Genomic DNA, 24,027 nt, shown 5'->3' on the forward strand with positions numbered 1-24,027 from the left:
TGGCTTCACATCACTGACTTGGATCCTGCAGTCAGTGGAGAACAAGTGCAGAGATTGAAGCACTGAAATAAAACACTCCCAGTGGCCTGTGCTGCTCAGCACTCCACACTCGTTTTAGGATTTTAAAAAGTCGGACTCCGGATTCAAAGATGAGAGGCTGTAGCCTGAACTTGTTGAGGAAGACCAAGGGGAGAGTGGTCTAAGGTAAAATAAAGAAAAAAAAAGTTTTTTTTTTTAAAAATATATTTTTATTTCTCAAGGACTAGAACTGAGGAAGCAAAGAAGCACAAAGAATACGAGTCTCCGAGTTGAACATGTCTGCTTTAATCTCGAAAGGGAGTAGCAGAGATCAAGCTGCGCCTACATTTTAAGGGAAAGGGACCACGCAATGACTGCATCAAGGAGCCTCCTCGGCTACAGAATCCATTTGGCAGCGTGCTAAATTGTTGCTCACCGAACAGACTTCAGCATCACCAGCAAGCACAAAAGCATTGCTTGCTCGAAGTGGCGCTGCCAAACAACCCACAAGCTCAGGCCACCCTTTTCCCAGCCTATCTGAAGACATTTTTCTTGCATTTGGTGCTTAAGTTTCCAGAAGTTACATTGACCACAAGACTAGGCGGCGGAAAAGTCTCTCTTGAATAGTTTTGTTAAACATTTGCTGTTAAAATCTGGGGAAGGGGGAGAGAGATAAAACATATTTTGGCTCTTTCTCTCTCCCCCCCTCCATTTCTGGACTTCACAGAAGCTGAAAGCCTACGCTAACGGCATTTGCCTTTTCACACGGTTCACTAAAATAATGTCTACTTCAAATTGTTAGATACATGCTTTAATAGAAAGATAGCAAAAGAACATTTTCTAGTCCTTGTAATATATTTAGCTGACAACTCAAACATGTTATTTTAAGTGCCAACTACTTTGCCGTGCAATCAAGTCTATTTCCACTACTACTCATTCTGAATGCAACTCAAATGTTTTACATAGATTAATTCATCCTACAGATATTTTTAGTGTTATCATGGCAAAAACAGCTTCCTTTTTAGATTCCACTATCCACAGAAAACAAAGTAGAAATGAAAGAGGATTATATAGACTATTCTTCCCATCCTAGCTAGCCGTGTATGTTGTGGACAGCAGTTATACCTGGTTGCAGCTTTATAGCAACTGGTTGATGGTTTCACAACTAATTTTAGGATTCTGTAGCTTCACTTGGCTTTTTTTTTTTTTTTTCTCCTGTCAACTGAGCTTAAATATCTTTTGATCATTTCTGGTTCCCCAAACTGCATCTTCCTTACTTACCATCCACAGCACTCAACTGAATCCTGCAAGTCTGTGAACAGATATTTAAGAGAAGACACGCAATCATTCTTGCTCTGTTCTGAATTTGGAGAACTCCCTGAATGGACGCTTCTCCCTCTGTTTCAGGTACACATCACTGTGATGCATCACTTAGCTCTCTAACGACGATGTGCCAAACCCGCCAGAGATCATTTACTCAGGTTTCTCAATTAATTTTCCTTGGCAAAGCATCCCATTTGGACTGAGTTACCTCCTGGATTTGATGCGGTTCCTTTTCACATATGCTGTAGTATGTTTGCTTATCATTTATCTCCAATTTAATTGGAAGTTGGCCTCCCAACCAAACCCAAACAGATAAACATGCCTCCACCGTTTATGACATTTAGTGGGTAATAAGAATAAGCTACTTCCTATTGATACTTCAGAGCTATTAATTCATATCAAATGCACAACAAATCTTTTAAACTGCATTAAAAGGGCAAAAAAAACTTTCTCCTGCATTCTCTTTTAGCTGCAATATTTGTATATGGGTACAAAGACCTTGGCCCCATCTTCTGACGCCTGCTGACTAATACCCATTTGGCTACGTAGCCGGTTCTCACTCAAAATGTGAAGTCTCCAAAGCTTAAAAGAAAACTGCTTTCATATTCCGAGAGTCTCTGAAGAGTAGGAGGCTCCTGTAGCGAGCCCTAAAAACAGAAACTCCTCCAGAATTCATGTTTTGGGAGATTTGAGGGTTAGGGGCTTCTCTTCTTTTTTGCCGCTCAGTTTTTGAGGCCAACCTCTGAAGTGCCATACAGAGCAACGTACTTCCTGCAGTGGCACTGTAAGAACAATCACAAGCAGCTTGAAAACAGTACTTGGTTAAGCTCAGAGTAGATTGTTAAATCCCTTTAAGGCAGCAGATGGAGCTGACAAAAGTCGTTTCAGCTTTACTTCGTTTTTTTCAGTGAATAGCCTACAGCCCCAGAAAGGAACTAATTCTCAGGAGCTGATGACTAATTGGGGAGAGCAAGAACAGATGAGCAAAACTGCAGCTACTTCTTCCAGAAGCCTGTAGCAACAGCAAAGGAAAAGCAGTCTGCACTACCCTGTTCTTCTTGATCACTGAATCTCCAGAAATCCAGGTGACTTCTGGAAGGCTGAGGAAAAGGAAAGGGTGGTGCTTCGTACGTAGAGGGAGCTGAGAGTTAAGCTTCACCTTTATCATGCTTTTAGGAGGCAGGAACAGGACAGTAAGAGCCCTTGAGACAAAACCAGAAAGAATGCCCATGCTACACGCTTCAGAGCAGCCCAAGGAGCAACACTTGATTGGAAAGGGTCAAAGAACTCAGGTGGTTTGTATGTAAAACTCTTGTGCAAGTCTTTGTGCCCTCCATGGGCAGGAAAAACAAAGCCTCAGTTTCACAGAAAACAACACCTGCAAACAGACAGCCTTCAAGCAGGAAGAGGAATCTTAAAAGTCCCAGATCTGCAGCTGGGGCAGGGGGAGCGCTACAGCTCAGGGTCACACTCCAAATCCTATTCAGGACTCTGAAAACTCACAGAACCGCGATAACCACAAAAAGCAGAAGTTTCAGATGAAAGAGCTTTATTTTTACAGCTTTTAAAATGAACTCTGAAAAAAGGTGAGATTTAAAAAGCCATGATCTAAGTTAGAAAAGCAACTTCAAAAAAAAAAAAAAGACATATCTATTCAGGAGAGAGGAACTACATTCTAGCTTGTGCCAGCTCCTTGAACTTACTATCCAGTAACAGACAACACATGTTTAAAAGCTCTGTTTGGCACAGCTATAAAAGTGCCAATGATATTTGTGGATTATATAAATTCTGATTTGACCTGAAAGTTAGGATACAACATAGATGTGACTCATTCAAAACATTTATAGAACAACACGATAGTTATTTTACATTACTTTTTAAAATGCCAAGTTTATCTCCTGGATGAAAATGACAGTGAATATTTGCATTTAAAAATTTTAAATTGAGCATCACTTTCAAAATGAGCTGACACATAATTATGTACTTCTGCCACGACAGAAGAAGAAAACCCACAAAATACAATAATGTGGGAAAGAACTGCTCATAGCCAGAGAAGTTATTCAAATCACCAGGAAGTCACACCTGATGCTCAAAGCTGCCTGAAGAATAAAAAAGGGAGAGCTCACACTACATCATCATCTCAACACAAACCAGGGTTTTACTGTACCTGTTTAGACACCTAGCACCTAACTGTAACCTTGACTGTGAGATCTCAGAAGCAGAGTACACTCTTGTCTTTACAAAAAGCAGTTCTACAATTTGGTATTTGGTTGATACTATGTGAGATATATGGATAAACATACCCGTAAATCTAATATCCAAAATATGTTAAAAAAAAAAAAAAAAAAAAGGAAAATTTGCTTGAACCGACTATTTAAACGTTATCACCAGTAGCCCAAACACCTCTGTATATCCTCAGGACCTTAGTACAGTCTCCAAAGATTTTTTATTTATTGTACAGACTTTCTGTACTTGAATTTGTTGGGGAAAAATGTCTACAGGAAAAAAAAAAGATAAATTCTTAAATGCAGCAATGAAATGCAACTATAAGAAATCAAGTTATCAACAAAAAGGAGCCCAGAAGGTGGTCTAAAATATGAGCACTTCAGATTTTTATCAAGACCACTGCAGTATTTGAGCCTGAACAGCTGTACACCACCCTATATCTTAGCTGCATTTTAGCTGCCAACACAGCCATTGCATTGTTTTGCCCTTCTCTGTACATGCATCATCTTTGTAGAAGTGGTTAAGTGATAAAGTTTACTTCTGAAATATTCAGAATTCTTCTGTGCATGGGTTTTACAGAAATTGTTTCACAGGTGCAAGAGCTAATCTGAGACATAAAAATAAACCTTTCACAAAGCTGGAGTGTGATGCTGCCTACACAGCAGTGTTTTCACTCTGTAAAAGCACACCTACCTCTACAATGTCATCATCAAACAGCAACCAAAAGCCATGGCTCTTCACAATGGTGATATAATGTCCACGATTTGGACCACTGCCAGGGGAAAAAGAGATTGAAGATTTATTACTCCTGTGCTTACAAAGGCAGGGCTGCTGCTCTCCCACATGATTCTAGCTATTACTGGCAGAATTAGATTTCCCAGCTTTTAATGTTGTCTAATACTACCTAATAACACTGTTGACATTCTTGGGCTTTACCAAATTGCTTGAATTAAAATTTCTATCTTTGCTACCTGCCAAATACAATATATTCAAAATACACCGTTCCATAAACATTTTAGGTAATCATTCATATATTTCAAAACTGAAATTAAAAGCCAGTCACTTCAATCACTGTTTTGTCACATAATCATCACTGAGTATTGCAAACACTGTTAAAAATTTGATTAAGCACTTATCTGAAATACTTTATTTGTACTTTTTTTTTTTTTTTTTAAATTTAATGTGGCTTAGTCTATCGCTGACTGTAGATAGGCTTTCTGCAACTGCTGTTCCCAGTTTTCCAGTCTGATTCTCTCCCCTGTATCCTGAATGCTTACCTTGAAGGGAAGGAACAAGAAAATGACTTAAATCAAAGAGAGAAGGATCTACAGAGTAAAGGCAGGCACTGTCCTGAAAAGTTGCCAGCTTGGAATAGGAAACTGCATGGGTGGGAAAATATAAACTATTAATCTAACCTCAAGTTCTCAGAGAACAATCCAGGGACACAGTGGAAAAAAAACAAAAAAAAACCCACGTTTTTTTCCCCCATCTTTACTTTCTATTTATGATCTATTTAACACAAGTAATATTTGGGGCTTTAGCCAAAAGAAATGCTCTAGTCCTTTTAGAATTACTGATATACTTAAACACTATACCTGTCACAGAATGAAACTTCTGCTTATAATGACTCAATTAAAAAATAAAATTAAGGCAAAATATTTAAGGCAAATTCTGAAAACGCAAATATTTAGAAAATGAAGTCCATCCTAAGTCTTTGGTAAGCTTTTAGTGAGAATTAGAACCAGAAGAGTCATCAGGCCCCTAAAAGCCCCATGTAAAGCAACAGGCTTAAGAAGAAAAAGCAAAGCCATTTAATCCATCTAAATGATGTTTTAACAATGTAAAGAAATGGCTATAGATAAATGCAGCTATAGGTATAGCAAATTAATGCCTACAGAAGATGACATAGGATGAGATCTTAAAAGTGGTAAAAACAGGAACAGTACAACTGTACCACAACAAAAATCACCTAGAATTATATAGTGTTGATACTAAATCTGTACAGTGTTGACATGTTGAATATTGTCTTGCTCCTCACATGTTGAACATTGTCCTGCTCCTCACAAAGATATTTCCACCATTTGTGTGTGCTGCAGTACTCATTACTTTAAAACTTGCATTTCTAGAAGGCAATCATATTTATTTACTTCCATAACAGCTTTTTTCCTAAATGCGCTTATTTTTCCTCCTTGCTTTTAAAAAGCAAATTAAAAAATACAATATTTTATAAAGTGTAAATTAAAAAAAAAAAAAACAAACAGCAGTACATAGTTGATTCCACGTGGTGGCACCAGCTTCTAAAAAAACAAACCTTCAATCGTTTAACCAGAAGCAACACAGGATCTATAAACTACCATTATTTTTTAAAGCATTTTCCAATATTTGTTCTTATCCCACTTTGGCTTCCCTGGAAAGCCGGTGGGTTTTTGTTTGTTACAACAAAAGTTTGATACAACTTTTCTGATTTGCCAACATATTTGAGGGCTCGTAAACAAGCAAGCCTTAGACTGTGTAGTCTGAAAATAAAATTTAAAAAAGTTAAAAAGTGAAAAAGACCCACAAATCATCTTTTTTTTTTTTTTTTTTTTTAATATATTTGGAAAACTAGCTTGGCATGCTCCCATATTGCCAGCCACTATACTATTATAAAATGGCATATGGATGACAGACTAATTTTAAACTTCAAGAGGATGCATTTAAAGTCCAGAAAGCACAAAGACGTACCTGCCACAGTGAACAACTACAGCCACAAGGTCATACATTCTGTCAGGATTTGTAGCATCTCCTGAAGTGTTAAAGAGCCGGAGCTCCAAGGGAAAGACTACACGGTAGGAAAGTTTGGTGTATCGATGCAGCTGGTCCATGTATTTGAACCTTTTTAAGTGCAGAGCTAGAATCATGGGCAACTTTTTCACTCTCATTCTGAAACAAAAATGGGTTAAACAAAGAAAGAGGTGTTAGCAGATCACCTAAGAACAAAGCTTTGTCCAAAAATAGTCTTAACATGAAGAAGTCTCTTAAAACACATCTAAAATTTTGAGGAAGGCTTTTTTTAAGGGCTGCCTTTCCCATACATATTCTGGTGAGAATGGGCATCATTTCCTCTGAAAGATTAACTACACAACTGACATCTGAATGTAGAACAACAGTTTGAGTTGAAAACATCAATTTTTCATCATATCAGTGAGAAGAAAGGGATGGAATAAATCTGTCCGGCTGTTCCAGCTGCTACCAAGTACAAGGTGAGAAATAAGATTTTTGCACACAGTATTCATAATGAAAGCAGATGGGTGGCTTTGAGCTGATTAATGCTAACTGGGGAAAACATGAATGTCTGGAAACACCAGATATAAGCACTTCTGGGAGGAATACAAAATTAATCTCATTTCTCCCTGATAAGGCTGCCACAAAGTTACCTGGTCCCCCCACTTTTCCTTGCTCCTTTCCCCACCAAACACAGACCAAAACAGTCCTGCATTTTCTTTTTACTGACTTTACAAGGTGCATTCTTTAACAGCTGTCTGCTTTAGAAGAACTTCTATTAGCCGGAGCATTTTAACCTTACCTTTTCTGTGCTTCCTGTTTACTGCGGCACTGCTCACAATAGTATTTATATTCACTGCATAGAGTTTCAGTATTACTAAACCCTCTGTGGAAATGAAAGTGAAAAAAAAAAGTCAGCTAGACAGGGATATTCAGTCAGACCACCAGCTAAAAGATAACTGCTAATAACGATGAAAAAAAAAAAAAGCACACACAAGACAAAACCTCTTATTCACATCACTTATATCTCCCAAACACATTTTAGTCCTATTTGTCCCAATCTTGGGCTGTAATATCAATGCTCAGCTAGCAAAATCTGGAAACGATGCCACCAGGTACTAACTGCATACTTTCCATGTAGGAGTCAAACGAGATTGGCAGCACACAGCAACAAGGTAATTGTGTTTTGTTTCCAGACAGCCACTCCATGTGGCAGGCATTAAACATCAAACTGTGGCCATTAGCCACTGACTAGGGAAAGTGGATTATCTTTCGGTTCCTAGCAATTATATATCCGTTATCAGCTTCTAAAAAGCTAGCTGCTATACACAACTTGTAGTATCCTAGCAGCTGATAAGCCTCGGATTTGGCAGTCAGCTACGTGGACCAAATTTCTATCAGCAACAAGAACACCTGCCTCAAACAGCAGGACCAGGCAACTGAAGTGCACTAAAAATATTAAACAGGAATATATTACGAATCCACACATAATATGTTTAGTTTCGTAAAACCTCACTATATTATGTAACAACTTAAAAACCCCATAAAAGAAAGTGAAACCCAATCTTTCACACCAGCAAGAAATCACCACGCTCACTGATTACTAAAAAACACTAAGAAATGAGCAGCAACACCAGTGGAGATGAAATGAACAGCACTCTGAACAGAACGTATTTTACCATAAGCTCAAAGCCTTCAACTGTTGCATGTAAGAATAAACAAGGCTCTTCCCTCTAACCAAGGGCAGGTTATTTTTGCCATTCACAACTATTTTCATTTACCTTAGACAGTGTGTAATTGATGTATTTTGTTCCACATCAACCGACAGATCCAGAAAGTCCTCATCTTTGCTACTAACCTTGAAAAAAAAAAAATAAGAAAAAATATTTCATAACAGTTTATAATCTTTCAGATTTCTTTTAACTATTTCTGGAAGGGTGCAATGGTCTCAATGCAAACAGACTACTTTGATTTGAAAAAAAAATACACACACACATACACACACACAGGTTCTTTCTTGAAGTAAATTAAAAGTGAAGAAATAATCTGATATACAGCTATAAAACAAAGGGGATTTTTTAAAAATTTTTTCTTTTAAAAAAAGCCTTGAGCTTTCAAGACACATTGGCTTACTTCACTGGCAAAACCAAGTTTTTAACCTCAGAGTTGGAGAAGCTTTATCTGTATTCCACTCTGCTCTGTAGACCACATACAGTTTTTTGCTGCATTTCTGAGTACAACAGCAACTACTGATAGGAAATGCAGAAACAGTCAGCTGGGTTTTCAATTAAATCCTGGGATGGCTTAGCAGTTAGGAAAACCATCCTTCCATTTGTGGAACAGTCACATTTAGCTTCTAAATTCTTGAGACAGAATCTTATTAATTCCATTTTTAGAGCTTCTATTCACCACATAGCCATAATTTCAGATTTAAAATGCCAAGAGCACTCATTTCAGTTGTAATTACTTCTCTCTTTCTCTCTCCCCATCTGGGTTTTCATTTTTTAGAAATATTAAATCAGACATGGCACATTGCTAACTACTAATTCCTGGTCTGAAGGTAGTGTGGCTCTTCTAACTCTAGACTTTGACACTTCTTTTTACTCTCAAATAGAGTGGCTATGGACCGGCACCACAAAGCACAGACTTTTAGTTCAAGAACCATCAAATTCAGTTAATCCCAGAGTTAAATAAATAGTGAGCAACTCTCATGTAGAAACATAAACTATCAATCACTGACACAAGAAATAACACAAAGACAAAAAGGCAGCTCATATCAGCCAGGTGCAGACTGCCTTGATGGAAACAGGTAGGAATAATAGAAAAAACACTATGCTTTTTCTGAGAAACATACCTTAATGAGTATTGGTTTGAACATAGAGGTGATACAGTCATAAAATAGGCTATGCTCCATATTTTAATAGAGAGAGTGCAATTTCATCTACCCTAATAAATGAAAAAGTGTGCTTAGTATTAGGGAAATTGATCCAGAACCTGTGAAAAATCTAAGAGATTTTGTTTTGTTTTAAACGTACAGCCTCACAGTTAAGACATCTGGTTTCATTGGTTAGTGTTCCTTGGAAGATTTCATGGACCCACGTCAGATCAGTCTTTTCCCCTTCTTCACTCTCAATGCTGCCATTCTGGAGCTTGCCATTCTGCTTCTCCTGCTTTTTCTCTTCTTGCAGTAAGTCAGCAATAGTGTTAAGTAGGTAGTTCAGGAATTCATGTGCATCCTGCTGCATATAATTATCAAACAATTCTGGAAAGGAAGAGACAAAGAAAAGCGAAAAAATAAAGATACTTCATAACATCAAGCTACTACGCTTTCAGGAATCAGTAAGTACCCTACTACACGACCCCACAAATTATTTGGGGTTACACTGTAAAGAGTCTTTAAAGAATTGGGCTTTGTTGTCCTAGCAGAGGACGTTAGGTTACCCTCACCTATTCCTCTGGTTGCATGAAACAGATAGAAAGCTGAGAAGTAACATGAAATAAATTTAGTTTGAACTTTTCCTAGAACTGAAGAACAACAACTACTGTTGTTTTGCTTTCCTTTGGGGAAGAAAAGGAATAAAGAAACTCAGATAGATTGCCTTGGGCCATTAGCTCATTAAGTCCAGCATCAAGGGGCAAAAAATCCCCTACTAGTAAGCTTATCTTTTCAAGTTCAAGCAGGGAGGATAAATCAACACACAGAACTTCTCCTCACAAGCCAGCCCTGGGAAATAACCACCAGTTCTCATCGTAACAACTTTATTGTACCACAAATGTAAGAAAGCAGGATAAGGGTGGTTAAGGCTCCCTACAGACTTTAACTTTGACCAACTCCGTGAGGTCTGTTTAGTCACGACAAATTCTAGCAGTGACCTGAAGCATGCTGACTTGCAACAGACTTCTACAGAACACGGTGCCAACATGGAGTAACTGGAGTACTGAGGCTTGTGTAAGCTCTCTGTATTTGTTTCTGTGCTTGCTCAGACCAAGGATACCCAGATAATCCTTTTATGACACAGCACAGTTAATTCTGATATAATCTCTGCCTATGCTACAGAGGTGGCAAAATTCATACCGCAAACTGGAGTTCAAAAGTGTTCCAGAAATCTTCTACAACCTGACAATTTGGACTCACTTAAAAAGGAAACTGCTCCCATTTTTATATGCTTAGGTATTCAATGCTTAAATCTACATAAAGAATTTATTTATTCATTTACCATTTTCTTTCCTCAATCGGGAAATAAATTTCTTGGGTGGGATGACTCCCACCTTCTTCTTTTGCGTAGCAATACTGTTGAAGAGATCAGAGAGGCATGTCAGGAGGCTTTCCTTCTTTCGAGGCTGCACTTTGTACGCCAAAACTTTTTCCCGAAATGGCCGACAAAAATAAAGTGCCTGTAAGACTGAGTTGCAGTAGCAGGTATTGCCGAACTGGTCAAAACAGAACAAACGGAAAACAAACATTTTCGTGTTAGGTCTGTTAAAAAGTAATAAAAGAAAAGAGGTTACTCATAAAGAATGTCACATACTGAAAATGGACAAGTTGCCTGTCAGGGGTCATTTATTGGGGAGCTACTGGTAGGCATGTTCTGAAAGACTCATCCATACATCATCACAACTGGAAGTAGCAGTAAAATGAAGAAAACAGTCACAGTGATACTGGGCACCAAAAAAAAAAAAAAAAAAGAAAAGCAATTCACTGATGAAAAAAAGCCAATTGAGGGCTCATCATAAAAGACAGCATATTATTAAGCCTGGTAGGGAAGATCCTGGTGTTACCCATCTGGAGAGGTGCCAATGGTAAAGCAGCACAGAGAGTAAACACCAAAAGGCAGAGATGGCATCCCCACATCTCGGCTGTGTTACAGCAACGAGAGCTCAACGCGTGAATTCATGCTTCTGATTTGCCTGTGTCGCGTATGCAGATTACTTTTTGGAGATGGTTAGCAAGGTATGTCTAAAGTATTTCCTGTTTACAAGGAAATATGAAAAGTATATGATGCAGGCAAAATCAAAGAGCAGCTGTTTTACATCTGCCCTATCTGAAGGCAGCGTCAGTTTAGAGAAAGGAGGACAGCGATAATGGCTTCCATAGGCAGTGTTCCACATTGCTTAACAAGGAGAAACAAACTGAGATATTAGCGTGTCATCTAGAAGAAATACAGCATTTTTTCGAGTTGTTTCTTTGCAATTTATTGTGCAATTATGTTCTACAGTGCTGTCGTTTCACAAAAGGGAAACAATTTTTGGTTTGCCAGTCCCAAAATATTCTGGCAGTCAGATTCTGCAGCCCAAGAGCATTGAGAGCAAAATATTAAAATGAACAAAACGAGCACACAAAACCGACTGCAGAATACTGATGATTTTATTATGTACTACTCAGATTATGGCCACTACTGTTCACCAGAATTCAGTGTAATTAATGTAGCACAACAATTGCAAGTTTGCTGACTGAGTGAGACAGAAAATTAAGTTTTAATTCACACTGCTCAAAAGGCTACACCATTACACATACATTAACAATAATTTATACCATATGCAAACATGGAACAACAGTTAAAACTGTTATTGACACGAGGAAAACAAATATACAAGCTGAACAAACATGAATTAGGATGGAACCCAACTCATGCATATGAATGACTTTTAAATCAAACACACAAACAAACATCACACTAACTAAATCTGCATACAATACAAAACAGGCAGGGAAACTACCACAAGCCTGACTAGATACCTCATCTGGAAACAGTAATATATTTGTCCATGATAATTACAGAAAAAGAGAGAGAAGAAAGTAGAAGAACCTTAAAAAACTGGGAGGTCACGGTGCACCTTACCTCCAAAAAGTTTACAAACATGTAGCTAGTGAGATTTCAGGAGTGTCAAAGAACATGAAGTTAACTGGTTACATGTGTACTGCTTTGATGCTGCCCATATAGTAAAAGAAATATTAGAATCAAACTCCATGGAAGAGTTATAGAGTCCAAATGCTACCCAAGTAGCCTTAGAAACTGCAGTCAGAACAAGATGCTTTCCAATAGCCAAAGCTACGTGGTGAAAAATACACTTAACGGCATGCTTCAGGATTAAAAAAATCTCGTATAACATATTCCTACTAGTGTTTCAGCTTGTTTTGTTTGCTACAACTTTTACACAACAACATAACACTTCTCTTCCTACAATCAGAGGATGGAGCCTGCTGGAGTTCAAGAAGCATTTGGACAGCGCTCTTGGACACATGGTCTGGTCTCTGAGTGGTCCTGTGTGGAGCCAGGAGTTGGACTCGATGATATTTGTGGCTCCCTTCCAACTCAGGATATTCTACGACTATGATTCAATCACTTTTACCTGCTGGTGTTTTAGGTATTTTACAGCATGCCAAGTACATTACAGAAAGGCCATGTGATGCATTTTATTTAAGAAATTCTGACTTCTAAAATGCTAGAATAAAATTCTTCCAGCTTTAAGCAATTCAGTGCCTTGGGAAACTTCTGAACAGCTCTATTATTGATCTACTCTTCTCTGTATTAGAGACAGCTCTCCAAAAATAAACAGTATTACATATCAGTGTTATAATTTTAACTTAAATCAGTCTGCCTTTAGAAGAACAATGTCGTCAGTTCCAACCACGACCATAGTTTTGCTAGAAATTCTGACCCCCAAAAAAGAAGAGGGTTGTAGCCATCCCATCCATCTTCAAAAGAAAGCCAGAAGAGAAGATGGCATGGCAGCTCTCTATATTCAGGCTGCTGAATATTTCTAGTCCTACAGTCCTATGCAAAGATCAGATATTCCATTTGTGCATATGAAGTCTACTGTGACCTAAAATACAAAGGAAAAATAACCACAAACATCTGGTATTTAAAGCGTAAAGGAAATTCAAAGGCTCATTTTAAGACAAGAAACTTTTTAGAATGAAAACTGAGATGAAATTCTAGAACTAAAACAACATATGAGATGAAATTCTAGAACTAAAACAATGTTCCATCCCGCTCACACTTATTTCAGCATTACACAAAATCCCTTTCAGTAGCAGCTGTCAGAAGGAAGAGTTGGAGCCTTCCCCCATACACTTTGCAGCGGTGTTAGCAGTTGTCTGATTTCAGGCGAGCTGGTTCAGCTCCCTGATCCACAGAGGAAACTACAAAACAATTTTTGGGAAGCCTCCATTGTCCATGGTTTCAACACCTGGTTCTATTTGCAGTGCAACTACATATTTACTAGCACCAAAGTCATGAAACTGCACTCCTTAAAGTGCTCCAATTAATTTCACATCATGAAAGAACTAGAAATAGCTTAGGAAAAAAAGCTCTCCAAAACAACAAGCGTGAGAACGATCATCCCTAAGAAACCGACTGCAAGAAATGGAGCACAACAGCATTAGTCATATTTTGTCCTTCTGAACAGAGAATGGATGCGGGCATAATAGCTGTGGTTATTTTTAGAATGCTGTTTTCCCTCTTCACACTGCTCATCACTCTGCTATTTATGTTACGATTGGAGATGCCTTCCATTTTCTCATTATGGTGCAAACCTCAGAAGCTCTGGAACGGCCATTAACACCATACTTAAGGAGTATAACTCAATGTGTTTAGATATCTTGGTGTCTGAGAACATAAACTGCCAGAGGCCCACACAGAAGGCAACTAAATGAGTTTCTGATGAGCTGCAGCAAATAATGCTTTAGTAGCTATGCTAACCTTGCTCTGTGCGTCTAAAGATGATCATCTGTTTTCAGTGAGATGTACCAGAGGTACCTAGATGAGCAGCAAACAGAAGTACGCTTGGGGTTCTAGTGAGCTTTGCCAGAACTATTTTCACACCATGGGTATGATGCCACAGAACCTCCTGCTATTAACCAGCTTCCTACATTCATTGTAAAAGATGTCACAGGCCCGACAGCTGCCTTTCTGCTCCAGAAGCACTGGCAAGATCAACACCAGTTCTCTCCACAGTTAATTTAGGTAGAAAATTCCTCCTGCTCAGCAGATCCTAATGAGGTCAGATGTACACAAGCTGATAGAAGAGATAAAGCTTTTTAGAAGGACTCATTGTTACACAAGGCTGTCAAAAAATAAAAGAGCAGTGTTACTACATGTGAGAAAATTACTGGCCAAGTAAATATCATTCATCTGGCTATGTACTTGCTTAGAAGAACTGCCACAAATCCCACATGAGCAGGATGCTTTAGAAAAGTAACATTTAAAAACCTCAGGAATCCCACACACCGCAGTATCAGCATAACATCAAACCTCTCTTCTCGAGATGGAGAGAATACGAACAACATACACACTGTAATGACCTTTCTAGCTCAGTACTGAGATTTTATAATTAGAAACGTACCAGGTAGAAAAAATACTCTCACTAATCAATATTTATAATGCTTGTTTTTCTGTTTTTAAGACAATTTATATCTTGGTTAACAATGAGGCATTGCAGGCTGTCGTGTCTGTGCAGAGTCCCCCTTTACATCAGAAGGGCTCAAAATAAAGTTCTAACAGAAGCCTGTTAAATTCCAAATTACGATGCAAATTAAAAAAAAATAGCACTTAAAGCATAGAGCATGCACTTACATTGACCAAGCCAAAGTAATGCTCATTCACAGGGAACTGTTCAGGACCAATCTCTTTCTCCAAAGCAGAGGCATTGGCGCCCTGCAAAGAAACAATATGTTAGAGAAAAAAACAGTAACAAAAAATCCAACAGAACTGATACTACCACCACAGAGACAAAGAAGCTAGGAAGGAGGTCCTTCCATTAAAACTAGCAGCTGGTGTATCCTATGTTCTTGAAAATGAAACCAACATGATGACTTTAATTTATTATTATAAAAGGCACCACACTTTCACTTCAAGATTCTACTTCATCAGCCAGAACTACAGCAGAGCACCATCTGATCTAACAGAAGTTTTTTTTGCATTTGATTTTATTTGAAAATTAACAGCAAGAAAGTTGTTCTCATTTAAGTTTTCCGATTAGTCACACTGTAGAAATGCCAAATTAAACTTAGCCAAGCATGTACTGTAAAAATAAAGACACTTGTAACACACGCAAGGAATTTTTAAACCTAGAGGACAGCAACCATACAGGCTACAAATTGCATGAAAGAAAAAATGTCTGTCTGATGTGGACTGCACCTTCATGGAAGAACAACAAGACAATTCCCTTATGGAATCTCCTGGGGGCTGCAGGAGGGAGGCAACTGCAGAAATTTTAACTTCCAATGCATGACATACAACTTCACAGCTAACAGTAAATCATTGCTATGTGATCTCGACCTGCATCTGTCAGATGCTGTGTGATCATCAGGACTTTTGATGTTACCTTATGGCCACGTTTAAGGTGCCTGAGTAACTAAGACAGGTATTTTTCACTAAATTCTCTATTCTAAACATATTTCAACACACGTTGAATACTTCATAGTATTCAAAGAGTACACTTCTGAGTATTCATTAGATCTTTCAATGCTGCTGCAGTTTTTGAAGGTAAGTGTGGCTGTTGATTATTTGTCTCATACATACAGAATTTAAGTCTTCTTTAAGTCTTCTTCACTGACATTTTCTATCAGAAATACTATTTTTTTTTCCTTCTCTCCCTCCTGATAAGTATTATGGACAGGTGGAGCATGATTAAGATAAGAATGGAAAGAAAAATTTTATATTTTATGAGACATTCCTCAAACTCAGCTCATTTGGCAGTGCTTTGGCACCTTTAATTTAAGGAAGCTGAAGCTTGCCATGTATTTCTGGATATATCCTCGAGTCTCCAGCAATATAATGAGGACAGAACTCACTATTATAGAGAGGCCCCCAAAATATCACTCCATATCCATGGGGTTTTAATTATTGCACAGAACAAGAACTAAAGCACACCAACATCCAAGTTTCAAGTTTGTTGGTTCAAATTCAAAGTGGTTTATGCATTTCTTCCCATTCCCCCCTCCTTTTTTTTTTTTTTTTTTTTTTTTTTTTTTTAACTCCGCCAACACCTCACAGCTGAGCTCAGTGGGGACTTGGTGCCTCCCCTCACACCCCACTCCTCCATCCTGTCCTCTGATGCTTCCTGATGGTCGCCCACCAGCCCTCAGCTGCTTCCCAACGCATCTGTAGAGCTGCCTAAGGACTCACCATCCTCCAGGGCAGCAGCCAAGCACTTTGGATTCTTGACTTCTGTTTTGCACACCCAAATCACTCCACCTGAAGCTTTCTGCAAACAGGGAGCCTACTGCACAGGTGAGCCATATTAAGGCTTAAATTCAAACTCCTCAGAAAAGCACTCAACAATCACAAATTACAGCCCAGCAAAACACAATTCACCTATTTTCCCTGAAGCTAGCAATGGTTTTTAATTGCTATTTCAAAAATTTCCATTAGCATTCTGCTGTTAATATAAGCCTCTGGCAAGTAGAGACTGTATTTAGACCATTAAAGACAATATAGGTAGAAAGAAGATAGAAAGAACAAGAAAAAAAAAACTAAGAAAGACAGAAGAACCTAAGAAATAACTCAGTTTAAGATGAAGAAGGGTAATGCTGTAGTCATATCTTCCACATCAGATTTACTGGAATTACATACATCAAAAAAGACAGAAAACAAGGAAGACTCAAATTCTGGTACTATAAAAACCACACCAAAACATGGGTGCTGATAGATTTACAAGGCAGGCTCCGTGCACGCAGCGATTACACAGGACATTTCTGAGGCATCACTGCCAGTTCAGGCAGCTCCTCTCCTGCTTCCCCACACCCATTCCCTGCTCCCAACTACTTTTTCCTTTCTCCCTCCACTATGTGTCCACCCCGAAAAGAAATAGTAGATTAAAAAATACTAGACCTAAGATTTTTTTTAATCTATCTTTACCTCTGCCCTTCCCCCCCTCCAAATGTTTACTTCTACCTACTGCCCTAAATTGTGACTTTGGTAAGTTAGCTCTAGGAGTAGATGAAAAATTAAGGTTTCTGTAGTAAATTAAATGCCTAATTTAAAGTTACTCAGTTGCAGAAACTAAAGTAACCCAATGTTTAGTCACAGGGTTTCTGAAGGCTCTTGTCAGATGGCATTGAAAATTAGCACACCAAAATCATGCAAACCAAAACAAGGCTCAGACTAATTGTGCGGGGAATCAAAATCACAAACTACTCAGACGGCGTTCTGAAGATGTCGATTCACAAATTAAATAATACCTAACATCCTGGAGAGGCTCTAGAAAACGTACATGCCTATCATAGCACGATTAAATTACGCCACTGCAAGCTGCAGTGATTACAGCGATGCAGCACGGGAGTGAGCTCCAAGAAAAAAATCACTCCCAGACACCAATCAAGTTCTCTTGGCATATAAAAGCTCAGCAAGCAGTGTACAATAAAATGCAGCTAAATGCACGAGTTTAATGCATGAGATCAGAATTGAGTCCTCAATGCTAGGACAAGACCAACACATCCTATAAAAACCCCAAAAGAACAGCCCTGGGACTTCCAGGAGGCCAGTGAAAGGCTCTCAAGGAACTGCTGCTCTGGTTTGGGCAGAGAGAAAACTTTTTGTAGGCAGTAGTTCGGAGAGAACACAGAAAACACAAATTTGTAGTCAACACAATCACCCCCCAAAAAGCCATCCCCCTAGTCTAACTGACGTGGTAATACTGACCTACTGCTGTAACCAGACTCAGCGATGCGAATTCAACACTTCCATCGTGGTGGGAGAGGTGACAACTGCAGTTCCAGCAACCTGAAGTGAGGACTTGTAATTTTCTAGAAATTACCATGCCTTAAAACGATGTCTCAGAGGTTGGCTGCACCTTGCCAGAGCTCCCCTATGCTGTTCACACTGCCGCTGGCACAAGTGGCTGAGCCTAGAGGAGTGAGCTCAGCTTGGCACCAAGAGAGAGGGAAAGCTGCCTGGCCCCTCTGAGCTATCAGCACAATAAATGCTGCCAACAGCAGCCAAGAAAACCCCAGCAGCATACAGACAACAAAATGTTTTCTCCTATAGCTGCAGTCACTTTACTTTCTGGATACTGAATCTTAGAAGAGGGAACTTTCCAGGAATAATTGTGCTCACTGATTTCCATTAAAAAAGATGAGGAATACCCATTTAAAAAAAAAAAAAAGTCCCATATGCTGAGATTTAAAGAACCAAACAAAGCACGGGGAATTGCTAATATTCAAGTTTTTCCCCAATTTTCATACCAGCTTGGTGAGGACAGCACACCAGCAGTAGGTATGTGTGACATACAGGGAAGGTGGGATGGAGTACAACTCTTATTTACCCCAAGAGCACAAAAACCTCTCTAAGGCAGGTTTCGGGGAGTTTGGTAGAGCCAAAAGGGACGTGAAAAGCCTAGTTTCAAAACCCCTTACCTGAGGTAGCTAGCTAAGCAAGGCATCACAAAGGAAGGGATCCTACAGCATAGCTGAAATTTTAACTGCATAATCCCTCAAAACCAGAAGAGAGATCTGTGAAGTCTTCCAGCTCGGAAACTGGATCTTTTTTGTTCAGTAGAGCAACCTTAAAGTTTTATACCCAGCCCGATGCACCATGCAAGTGAAAAAACACTGACAGACTTCTCTTCTACCTGCCATACACAGGTAGCTTTGGGGCAGAAACAGTTATGAGGCCCAGAGCTGAGCTCCTCTGAGGTTACAGATGAGCAGCAGAACAGCTGGGAGTGATTGAACACAGCTGCACAGCACAGAACTGCACCACGGTCAGCAGCTGACAAAATCCACATGTCCAGCATCCTCACGGGTCCTCCTTCAACTTCCTACTTCTCTTCCTTTTGAGCACTGCTTTCTTTTTAAAGAGTTAAATTCACGCAAGTCCTGCTCCTCTGCAAAACTCAGCTGCAAACAAGTGGATTATTATAGAGCAAACAACATTACGAGTCAAGTTTCTTATCCCGAATTAACAACGTTCACAGGTTGAAGAATTCACACTTCCATTTACAAGTATCTGCTTCTTGCAGCCATGAAGATAACTGTACAGATGTGGGCACGGTTACAAAAGCAGGGCCGTACTATCGCGATAAGCTTGCAAGCAGACCTCCTGAGCACGAAGCAGCTGCTGCCATAGCTTCTGCAAGAAAAGGATCAGAATTAGCACAAGCCCGGGTCAGTATCCTTGCTGTTATTCAGAACTCTTGTCAAAAATAATCAGGTCAACGCCATGCTGCTGCTTGGGCAAACAGGGATCAGAGAGGCACTGAAGCTGTGAAATGAAGTAGGAAAAAACACATCAAGAGGATGAAGGGAAAGGGCGATGAGCAGGAAGATCCCACTGCCCCCTCTGCAACACCCTGTGGGTTTGGTGTGGGGAGGCAGAGTAGTTTATGGGATTTCTTGTTGCCAGCTGAGTTGCTCTCAAGGACTAAGCACCCGAGGAGGGCTCAGGCAGCTGTCCTGCACATTTCGGAGGGTGCCGGATTCACATCTGCTTTGAGGGAAGGGTGGAATGTCTTACATTAGCACCACTCACTGGCTATTAGGAATGGGTCTGTTTCCTAATTGCGGAGATGGCAAACATGGAATAGGTTGGAAGAGAGAAGTACAATAAGAAAAAAAAGAAGAAACTATGGTGAAAGAAGAGAGAGTAACTGAAGGCACAAAAAAACCCTTGTTGAAATACTCACTGAAGGCAGCTACTGTGCAAGCAGCATTTCTGACATGCTCTGCATTATGCAGCGTTCTTGGAATTACACAGGAAAACCCATGTAACAGCAGACTGTCAACGGATTTATAAGTAGCTTCATTACGAGCTCAACACAAAGGGACAAAAAAGATTTGTCTGCTGTCTTAGAAGGACAGAAATTTACAGATACCTAAGCAGGCAATGCACTTGCCAAACAACTACAGGTAGTGGTTTTTTAAACACTAGCACAGATGACGCAGCTTACAGCACAATACAAGAAAGCAAACAGAACCGTGAAGCTCTTCTCAGATTTTCAGAAAAATGCAATCAAGAACTTACAGTTTGTTACTTCTTTTACCATAATGAACTTGACAAAACCTATGAGAAATTCAAGTAGATCATTGCTGAGCTTCTTTAGGGGCGCTCCATCCTTTTAGATGCTTCATTTACAGTTTATTTGGAGTTAGCAGATTTTCAGAAGAGTAACTCCTAAAGCCATCAGTGCACATGTCACTGCTCTCAGAGTTCCTGAAAAAAAATTCTGTCTGTATGTTGCATGGTGTTTAAACTGCAGTTTCCTACACCTGCATGGATCCTTCAACTGCTCTGCTAGCTAAAATATACCCAAGACCAATCTCATCACCAGATTACTTTCAACAAGCTAGAGAGAATCAGGTAATTTAAAGCTCTCCATGCACAACTCCATACAGTCCATGGAAATCTGAAGTCACAGCCTCTCTAAGATAAATTACTTGCTATATATGTATATTTAAGCTCAGTGCAAAACATTGGTTTCGACGTTGTATGCTTTTTATGCAAACCTTTTATCCTTTTCCCATTGCAATTAATATCATTCAGTGCAAACGACATAATTTGCAGCTTAGTTTATGCCCAGAATGCCATTACAGCTGCACGTTCAGAAGCTGCAGAGCACGGCTGGTGGAGCAGCCTGTTGAAACAAACGTGCCTTCAGATGTGCCAGCTTGGGCTCAGCACCACACGAACGCAGCCTCTGGATTGGAACCAGCTGATTCCCACCGAGCGCACAGCGTGCACCTGCCTGCAGAAGACATTTCCCTTCAGGAAAGGCAAAAAAAAGAGGAAGGGAGCCGTGAGAGACTTGAGTATCCAGAACAGACCTGGTGCACGAGTCTTGCTGAAGCCACTAATTACTCATTTGACCCTGTCTTTTTAAGAAATTAGCGCAGAAAAAGATGTGGCATTTGAAAAAAAGGCCAGGAAGTGGCTTTCAAGTTGGGCAGAAAGGCTCCAAGGGGCACCACCGTACAGCCTCAAGACGACAAAAGCTCATTAAATGAGCTGCATGACTAACGAGTGATTTTTAACGAGTGAACAAACAAAAAGCAATAGGAAGAATGAACAAGGCCAGGCCAGCACTACTCTGAACGTTTCAGGGAAGAAACCCTCGTGAAGCAATGCATTTCGTGCTCTGCCTGCATCTCCTTTGCCACGTTCGCTGTCAGAATAGTTCCAGTTTCAGGACTATTAAAATCACCGTATGGGAGAGCAGAGGAGGGAGCAAACCTGGGGCTGTATTTCTGAAACACTCGATAAAACGTAGAGCCATGATTTTCTAAATGCAGAATTCGATGCTACTTCCCCTTCTTCTGAAACTCCATGGTTGTGTGCAGCGCTGAAGCCAGACAACGAGAGCTGTCAGCTCAGCTACCTCACGCTATGACTTCAGTTTCGAAATGATCCCTTTCCCGCAGCCAGGAAGGCTCACGTCCTCAGCGCAGCAAATTGCAGTAAATTGAACTTTGGATTCCAGCACTTCACACGCTTATGCAGGCAAACAAGCTGATAATCTTGAAAGGAGCAGGTACGAGGCTGCTGCAGACTTCCTAAACTCCACGCTTGTAAATGTTACAGAATTTTCTGAGTCTGCACAAAGTGCACATGGGTAAGGCTGGCTCTGGAAGGAGTAAAAAGGGAGTAAAGCTTACGGAGCACACCAGCGTTATGGAGACCGACGGGAAATTACAAAACGCCGTGTTTCAAAACAGATTTACTACCACCAAGTGTTTCAAGCCTTAAGTACAGTTTTAATTAAAGTATTTTTAGGTAAATTAAACCAGAGTGCTTGGTAAATTGTTTCACGTAGATGTTTATGTAATTAGGAGCTGGTCCTGCAAGGTCCACAGGATCTGTGCCTCACTTACTGAGGTAGTGCTTGCGAAATTCCACAATTTCAGGCTCTTTACAATTAGGCAGCAAAGCCAGGCTCCAGTTAAAAGAGCACACGGGAAGGATGCCGATTAGGGTGAGGAAGTCAGGACTCCAAGCAGTAGTTTCTGTGCCTTTGTTACGTGGTACTGTAAGCAATTCATTTCTCCCTTCTTAGCCACTGACTCCAAGCTTACCTAAGTGCTCACACGCAGCTCCCTGAGGTTCCTCCTGACCTTGGGTTTCTCCCCGTTGACTCAGTGACAATTTAGGAGCAGATGCCTTGCCATTACAGCTCTCAGGTATTTCAGGGCCTCTTGGCCCTCTGTAGGAACACACACAGCCCCACAGGTGCACTCGAAGCCCAGTGCTCACCAGCATCGCTCTTTTGTGAGATTCCAGTGAGATTTCAGCATGATCTTCACACATCAAACAATATTGGAAGAAGCAAGGATGTGGGTGCTGACAGAAGGCTAAACTTCACCTTACATATTTCTGAGCAGGTTGTCACTTCAGGCACATACAGGTTAAACAGGCAAGGATGCATCACAGCTGAAGGAAACAAGGAGACCAGCAGAAGGGCACAGACCTCGGGATAACAGCACAAAATACAGACACGAGGCCCACCAGTGGGTATAAAGGTGTGTATAATCACAGCGCTGCAGGAGCGATTAAGTGGACAATCCACTAGGAAAGGAGCTGAGAAGATAAAGTACCAGAAACAAAACACGATGACCTGCAGTGCATCTTTGGCAACAAGACCATGAAGCTTCTGACATCTCTAAGAGCAAATGCTGAAAGCCGTGCACCTTCTGATGTGCAAGCCAGTAAGTGATGTGTGTACACACACAGGCATTCACTGTCTTCAAAGCATCTCTTCTGAATCCTGATTAAAGAACAAAACCAGCAAGATTCTACAGAGCATCTCTTCTACAACCTTCACTCTATTTTAATACCTTTTCCCCAGTATTCATACCTCATTTTTAAAACCGCAATAGCTCCTGCAGTACCCATCCTCTGGTGTATTTAATACTGGTTTCAGTGAACCACACACTGCCCCCAGGTTTCTCAGTGCTCCATGGCACAACAATTGTGATCTCTCACTTTCCCAGAGATAGTGAAGGCATTAAACCTTAAAGTTCATAAACAATCTGAGATCACAACAGACACCAGGACAGCAGAAAGACTTACTTGTGTAGTAGCTCAGGATTCCTGCACAAAATCCCAAAAAACCTTCAGAAGAAGGCAGCACACTGCCCACCTGTTGGGCTGTTCCATGCAGGCCCTCTGCCTGCCCTGCACGGGCTCCCATCTCTGTGCTGCTCCAAGTCCAGGATCTGCAGAACACATCAGTAACCTCCCCCCGCACACCCAGCCTTAAACTAGAGCACAAGCAGAAGAACCAAAGTGACCTACAAACTACTTTGCAAAGGGTTACACACACTTTTTCCTTCCCTACAATAAAGCAGGGCATTCTCAAGCTGTGCATTAAGCACAACGATGAGCATTTCTTTCCTTTAACTTAACAAATCAAGAAGCAGAGCACTGCTGGAAACAGAAGTCTGCTGAGCTAGCTCGGCTTCTGTCCTCCCTTCTTTCCACTTCCTCAGTGACCCCTTCCCAGCCATAAAAGACATTTCTCTGTTAAATCTAAAAGAAACTTCTAAAAATATAGGTGAAGCAGCAGGTAGGCACATAGTGTATATCAGTGACACAAAAGCCCTGCTTGAACTGAATACTGTGAATTATTCAGGTGGCAAATGGAAATGTATTGTTACAAATGAACCAGTCATCCCTTCTCCAGTGCTGAAGTTAATAATTATATCCTCGCTGCACTGATTCAGAGTAGAGCAGAGCTACCACCAATTTGTACACTGGATTTGAG

The 24,027-nt window shown here is 40.2% G+C and overlaps 1 protein-coding gene across 4 annotated transcripts in view; it reads right to left on the reverse strand.

The window, feature by feature from the left end:
• Window positions 1-24,027, reverse strand: part of LOC101794906 (ubiquitin carboxyl-terminal hydrolase 12) — a 30,227-nt gene that overhangs the window by 3,109 nt on the left and 3,091 nt on the right. For 2 of the 4 annotated variants that reach the window (XM_027465045.3, XM_005009007.6), the window contains exons 2-8: window positions 14,907-14,987; window positions 10,548-10,761; window positions 9,366-9,592; window positions 8,112-8,188; window positions 7,133-7,216; window positions 6,292-6,489; window positions 4,261-4,339 (exon numbers count right to left, since the gene is read on the reverse strand). In XM_027465045.3, coding sequence (XP_027320846.1) covers window positions 4,261-4,339; window positions 6,292-6,489; window positions 7,133-7,216; window positions 8,112-8,188; window positions 9,366-9,592; window positions 10,548-10,761; window positions 14,907-14,987 — 960 coding nt within the window. Of the gene's footprint in view, window positions 1-4,260; window positions 4,340-6,291; window positions 6,490-7,132; window positions 7,217-8,111; window positions 8,189-9,365; window positions 9,593-10,547; window positions 10,762-14,906; window positions 14,988-16,460; window positions 16,486-24,027 lie in introns of those variants that run through there. The other 2 variants (XM_013107951.5, XM_027465046.3) reach the window with 2 other exon arrangements.

Source organism: Anas platyrhynchos, chromosome 10 (genome assembly GCF_047663525.1).
Source record: "Anas platyrhynchos isolate ZD024472 breed Pekin duck chromosome 10, IASCAAS_PekinDuck_T2T, whole genome shotgun sequence".
Classification (NCBI taxonomy): domain Eukaryota; kingdom Metazoa; phylum Chordata; class Aves; order Anseriformes; family Anatidae; genus Anas; species Anas platyrhynchos.